General features: G+C 31.9%; 1 protein-coding gene across 1 annotated transcript; it reads right to left on the bottom strand.

Annotated features, from left to right (window-relative positions):
• Positions 1-569: 569 nt before the first annotated feature.
• On the bottom strand, positions 570-5438 carry LOC123659505. The gene is made up of 3 exons (XM_045594721.1): positions 5087-5438; positions 4611-4795; positions 570-692 (listed from the first exon to the last, which is right to left on the bottom strand). The coding sequence occupies exons 1-3, from the start codon at positions 5436-5438 to the stop codon at positions 570-572; spliced, it is 660 nt and encodes a 219-aa protein (XP_045450677.1).
• Between the last annotated feature and the right edge of the window lie 1508 nt (positions 5439-6946).

The raw sequence follows: 6946 nt of genomic DNA, 5'->3' as shown, positions 1-6946 counted from the left end.
TAGATTTAACCCAATAATTTTTTTTAAAACTCCAAGCAAAATTTACCATACAATATATTATTCACAGACTTGTAACCTCCCTGAAACCACCGCATTCTTCTGTCCCTAAACATCATACATGCTAATCGAAGCCATCTTTCAAAAACAACCGAACCAATTTACAAACCAGTACACACAAATATTTATTAATAGTGTACATTAGCGTTCTTTCATAATAAAATTGTAACAAATCCAATTTTGTACCCTAAAGATATGATAAGTTTTTCTGAGAGCTCTGTATATAATCGATATTAAAGTCTGTCCGTATTTGGGTCGCGCACCACGCGGAAACTTACTTGTTTTCAGAATGACATAAAAATTGGTTACGTTTGAGGGTTCACTACAAGCTACAAGCAAGACAACGATCATCAAATCAATGTCATCAATGAAATGAAAATCAATACGATTTCTTTGCTACAAATGGATGATATTCAAAACGTTAGTTTTATTATAATCTAGCTGCGGTGCGCAGTTTCGTCGGCGTAATTTCCAATCCCGTAAGAATTTCGGGATAAAAAGTAGCATATACATTATTCTGGATCTCCATCCATCCATTTATCGAGTTTCATTACAATTAGTTCGTAGCTGTTGCGTGAAAGAGCAACAAATCCACTAACTTTCGCATTTTTACCATCAGTAGGATTATTAGTAGGCTGTCGATTTAGATATCTTTTTAATCATTATTTGATTTTACTATTTCTATTTACACACAATTATTCATAGTGATTTTACTATTTCTATTTACACACAAATTAAATTAAATTATCTGAAAAGTGTCTGTTTATATAGTAGTACTAGCTGTGCCCGCGACTTCGTCCGCGTGGAATTTAGCAAAAATGCTATTTTTTAGTTCGCAGAGTAATAAAATATATAAAATAAAAGTAGCCTCAGCTACTTCCTATGACATCAGCTATCTCGCAGTGAAAGTCCCGTTAAAACTGGTCCAGCCGTTTTAGAAATTAGCCGGAACAAACAGACAGACAGAAAGAACACAGATAAAAATTGTAAAAAATTATGTTGGTATATGTACCATGTATACATCCATATTCATTTAGTAAAAGACAGTTATTTTAATATTACAAGCAGACACTCCAATTTTATTTATTTGTATAGATATAGAGTATTAAGGAATTGAAAATTTTGGACAGAATACACACTACAGGAAATATAATGGAGCCTTGAAGTTTAGGTAACAAATCTTATTTTTAAAGTAGTCAATGTTTCCTCTGATCTTTACATGCCAAAACAAACAAAAGAGGGAAGAGGACGTTAGCTTAACAACTTGGCATCATACAAGGTAAATGTAGGCTTAATCAAATAATGCAATATGCTTAATCGCTGTAAAGCAATAGTCGCATATATGTTACATCCTTATTATAGCTGTATTTATCAATTTTATTATATTATTTATCTATAAAATATGTAGATTATTAATATAAATATTTTTTTATGACACTAGGTCGGCAAACAAGCCTACGGCTCACCTGATGGTAAGCGATTACCGTAGCTTATAGACGCCTGCAACACCAGAAGCATCGCAAGCGCGTTACCGAACCAATCCCAAATTTCAGGAGCTCCAATTCCAGGAACTCTGGTCGCCTTACTCACCAACAGGAACACAATACTGCTTGAAAACAGTATTATTTTGCTTTGATCTGCTGTAAGGTCGAGGTACTACCCCAGTCGGGCTGCTCCATATTTTGAGCAGGAAATTCCTGCTCAAAATATATATTCTAATGATCGTTATAAGCAATCTGCATGTTTTTGAAGAAATTTTGAAACATGCATAAAAAGAGTCCTGCGGTCAACAGTATATATACATACAATACAATAAAATTATAGAACAGGTTAATACAAATGTTCTAAGTTTCGAAGTAAAACTTATAATGAAACTCCTTATTGTTTTAATCGGACTCGAACATGAGACCGGAACTTTACAAATTACTTTTGTGTTGTGAAAAATGACCGTCAATATGTCTTGGAAATGAGTTAATGTTTTTCGTGTTTGTTACTGCGTTGACTTAATTGAAATTTATTGAAGCAAGTGGTTCCTTTATATTATTTTAATGCAGGGGTTCCTAAACTTATTTTGTCTACTGCCCACTAAGAGAATAAATTATTTTATAGTGCCCCCTTTGGGCAATCTTTTAATGAATATTAGTTGATGTTCACAAGTTGACAAGTTGTAGTCGAGAGTTCTTATAGATTAAATGACAAATCACTCCCCAAGCCTCTACAAAACGCCACCATTTTTTTTTCTAGGTCTCTTACCTTTAAAACTGCAGCGCCTACAAGGGGGCATTATCGCCTACTTTGGGAAACACTGCTTTAATGGCACATGGACATTGAAACATAGATTAACACGAATAAAACAAAAACACCCACCTCTTATCTTTTAAAAAAGGTACATCTTTTTTACATTCAAAGTAGAAATAATATTATAAATATGCTTAAAATATACACACGACCATTTGTTTCTAGTGTAGGTAAGCAGCATTTGTTTTAGGTAAAATCGACTGATATAGATAGAGCATGTGTCTAGTCCATCTCCATTAAAGTTAATTAATACATGACAGGATATCTGTTAATTAGTCTAAAATCATTACATAGCTCTTTGACATCTTTCAAGTTCGATGGATCTTTAATATTAACACGACAAATAAATTATTACGACGTGCTCCTAGAAAAAATATAATTGACTAAAAAAATTCGAGCTGAAGTAATACATGTAGGTAGTGATTGACGTCACGTTTTACCAGTGATACATCACAATAAAATGAAAGATGCTCTCCTACATGTATAAGAAGTATGAACACGTAGGTAAATTATTTATAATGAAAATAATATGAAACCGATATTGTTGTTACTTTTTACTAATCATATATATTAATACGCTAAGGTATGTTTGCCTCCCTTTTTAGAAAAAACCTCACAATTAGTCCACATAAATTATATATCATTTTATAGATAATTGCGTGCTTTACCGGCATCCACAACTAAAAAATTTATTATTGCTTTTGTTTTTGTAAATTAATTAATTATTAAAATTATATTTTTTTTTTTTTTTTTTTTATTTATTTATTTATTTATTTATTTATTTATATATACATACATATTTTTATTTTAACAGTAACAATGCCATTAAACCCTTATTGGGTTTGTCTTGGCATATTTACATTCGAAGTTCTATATTTTAACACAATAAGAAAAGAAATATATTAAAAAATATTTGTGTGTGCTACAATCTATAAGTCAAAGTTGCTCTCAGTATTAAGTACAGGAATACAAATCAAAATATAAATAAACAACAATTATGCAGTATATAGGGTAGTTTAACAAAACATTTGAGAGATGCAAGCATAATGTTTGTGCGCAAAATGCGGGTACATGTTCAATACCGTGCGGACAACACGCTCACTGACAGGTTTATACATATACAGTCTGTTTACTGATTCGATATAATTTAAAATAAAAATAAAATAGCTGTGTAACATGGTTTTTTTTTTAATATGTTATTTTTTTTTTGTTTATCGTATATATTTATATATAAAGAGATACATTAAATATTACAATTTTACAATAAGGCAAACTAGAAGTAATAATTATCATAATGATTCAAATTCATTCCTAATATTTTGTGTATAGTATTGTTTTAATTTATATTTTACGTTTGTTACGCTTAGCTTGTTTCTAAAATTCACTGGCAATTTATTATAAATTCTAGGTATTAGATAGCTACACGTTCGCCTACCGTAACAATTCGAAGTTTTAGTGTTCGTGATCATATCTTTCTGATGGGTCCTCCTTGTGACAATTTTAGCATCTAAAGGCATAAGAAACCGCTGAGAGTTAAGGAATTGATAGATCAATAGCGCACACTCAACCTTCTCAAATATCGGCATTACATCACAGTAGCCAAATAAGGCGCGATAGTTTTCCTTGAACTTAATTTTAACCTTATTAGGTACTATTTGTTTAAGCAGTCTAATTTGTAGGTCGTAAATTTTGCTAAGGTATGTTGTATAGGTTCGCCCATAACTTGTAATACCATATGATATAATGGAATCTCCCAGTGAAATATAGAGATTTCGTAAGGTCTTTAGCGACACTTTATTTTTAAGTACACGTATTTTGGATAATAAGGCTCGTAACCTATCACATATTATCTCTATATGAGGAGCCCAATTGAGTCTATCATCCACAACCACCCCCAAATACATAGCGTTTCCGACTTGCTCAATTCTCTCACATCTGCCAGCACATTGTTTACCCTGGCTTCTATGAAGACAAGAGTGATTGTGCGCTATTAATTCAATATTTTTAAGGCCTCGAGTGTTGTAGGCTGACCTTACGTGTATGAGCTTAGTTTTATTAGCATTTAAAACTAACCCAGCATCATGAGACCACATGCTCAGTGCTGTGAAATCTGTTTGTAAGTTTTGCAAAGCTATTTCTATATTTCTGTCCCCACTAATTAAACACGTGTCATCGGCGTATTGGTATATTTGGCAATATTTTAAAACATTTTTTGCGTCGTTTACGTATGTCAAATAATGAAGAGGGCCAATTACCGATCCTTGAGCAGTGCCAATATTAACATTAACAGCGTCACTTATGGTATCGCCAACTTTAACGCTATAACTTCTGTTGGAAAGGTAGTCTTTACACCATTCCAACAAAGGTCCACGTATACCAGTGGCGTCTAATCTCTCCGCTAACTGATCATGTTTTAAGGTATCAAAAGCTTTACTATAGTCTATGAATAAAAGCAACACGTGTTTTTTACTATCCAGGTGAGAGTTTATTGCGTCAGTAAATTCTGTGAGAAGAATCGAAGTACTTTTTTTAGGCCGAAATCCAAATTGTGTATTAGTTAATATGTTATTACTTTCATAAAAATTATAAATTTGTCCAGCAATATATTTTTCAACTATTTTATTTATTATAGGTAATAAGGTTATAGGGCGATAATTAGAGTATTGATCTGCACTACCTTTTTTGAAAATTGGTCTAATCAGTCCACTTTTAAGTTCTGAAGGATATATACCTTGCATTACGCTAACGTTAATTAGTTTTTTTATTGAATTTACAATCTTGTCCCCTATTGCTATGAGGTCGAGGGCGCGTATTTTATCTATACCGGGAGCTTTTCTTGGATTTAGTGATTTAATAATTTTATATATATCTCTGCTCTTTGCTTTCTTAAATAGCATTGTTTTGTCTTCATTAAATAGATAGTGCTTTTTGTCCAGTAGTGGAGTATTGCATTGTGGTACAATGTCATTTACTGATTTTTTAAATTCGTTTGCAAAATTTTTAGCTATTACATTTTCATCAATTGTGTACTTTTTAAATGCTTTTAATATTATGTCGTCTATTGATTTAGTTATTTTACCCATTAAACTATTTAGTACTTTCCATGTTTTTCTTGGATCATTTTTGTTTAACAATATTAAATCAGATATGTACTTATTTCGAGATTTATTAATTAATTTATGTGTTTTATTTCGAAGATTATTGTACTCTAGGCGTAATAGTCTATTGGTGGGATCTTTTAGGCATCTAATAAAAAGTTTATCAGTTTCATTACATTTATCTTTAATTTTATCATTAATCCATTTGTGATGATTACGTTTTGAATTTATGGATATTTTTTTTGTTAAGGTCGAACGTGTATATGCGTCATTAAACGTACTAGAAATATAATTGTATATTTGGTTTGGACAATTCATTGACTCAGTTATTTTCCAGTCTATTTTATTTAATTCATTATTTTATTTTTTTTATATCGATATAAGAAATTATTTTTTCAGCACGCTGTATAGTGCGTACTCCGGTAAACGTAACAATAATCATACGATGGTCAGCCATTACTGTACCCAGCACTGCCGAACAGAGTTCTTCAGCGCAATTTCGGACAAAAATATGATCGATACACGTTTTACTTATTCGACCTTTGGTCGTCTCAATTCTTGTATAATCCGAAATAATGCGCTGAAGACCCTCCTCGGATAGAAGATTCATATAACGTTCCGTAGTGACATCTTTGTTTTTTAGGTCTATGTTTACATCACCAATCAAAATAAAATTTTGGTCATAATAGTGTTTGCCTAGTATTTGCGGGAGTTCCGATTTTAGGAAATGATACTTACTGTTATTAGGGGGTCTATACAGTGCACAAATAGTCACGGAAAGATTATGTGAAGTTGTAATTTTGCCTATTAAGCATTCGGTATGAAAAGTGTGGTGTGTACATACAGAAAAGCAGTGATTTTCGCGAACATATATAATAATACCTCCACCTTTACGTTTTTCTCGTAACTTTGTGTACATTGCATAGCCTTTTATATTAAACATACTACTTAGATGTTCTGAGATATTGACTTCAGTAAGAACAATAACGTCTATTTGATTTTGATTTTTACTGACATGACAAAGTAGCTGAGGGTAATTCTTAATTAGCGATCTTATATTAATATGTATTACAGAGAAATTATTTTTGGGAGGTATTATTGACAAATAGTATCCTAAGTTAGGACAATCAAATATTTCTAAATTAACATTATTATTAGCCATTGGTTACAGAACTTAGTACATGCGGGGGTCAATTAAAATCTAAAGTACCTTAAGATAAAAGTTGAACTATATCTTCTTCGAATCTAACTACCTTTATTTTGCTGTTGTGTTCTTTGCGTACTAATATATTTCCCTCTGCGCTGGCCCATATGAACTTATACGTTTCGGATAATCGCTGCTTTGTTTTATATAACAGCGTCTTATTGTAGGTAGTAAGAGCATGACGAACTAGGACGTTTTTTTGTGCATTATTAGTGTTAGCTTTAGGCATCAATTCACACAGTTTCAACTTAGCAGCTTTGGATGACTTAACCCAAGAGGCGGGTTCGCT

This window comes from Melitaea cinxia, chromosome 2 (assembly GCF_905220565.1).
Source record: "Melitaea cinxia chromosome 2, ilMelCinx1.1, whole genome shotgun sequence".
Taxonomy (NCBI): Eukaryota; Metazoa; Arthropoda; class Insecta; order Lepidoptera; family Nymphalidae; genus Melitaea; species Melitaea cinxia.
The sequence above is the reverse complement of the archived record's forward strand: the minus strand, read 5'-3'. Positions and strand labels throughout refer to the sequence as shown.

What these genes read in the sequence shown, in the direction of transcription:
- LOC123659505 (XM_045594721.1), bottom strand. Translation starts at nt 5,438, where the DNA reads ATGGGTAAAATAACTAAATCAATAGACGACATAATATTAAAAGCATTT. An exon ending in TAACGTTAGCGTAATGCAAG is followed by an intron (nt 4,796 to 5,086) that starts GTATATATCCTT and finishes TTTTATTCATAG; the next exon opens with ACTATAGTAAAGCTTTTGAT. An exon ending in TTGGCACTGCTCAAGGATCG is followed by an intron (nt 693 to 4,610) that starts GTAATTGGCCCT and finishes CTAAATCGACAG; the next exon opens with CCTACTAATAATCCTACTGA.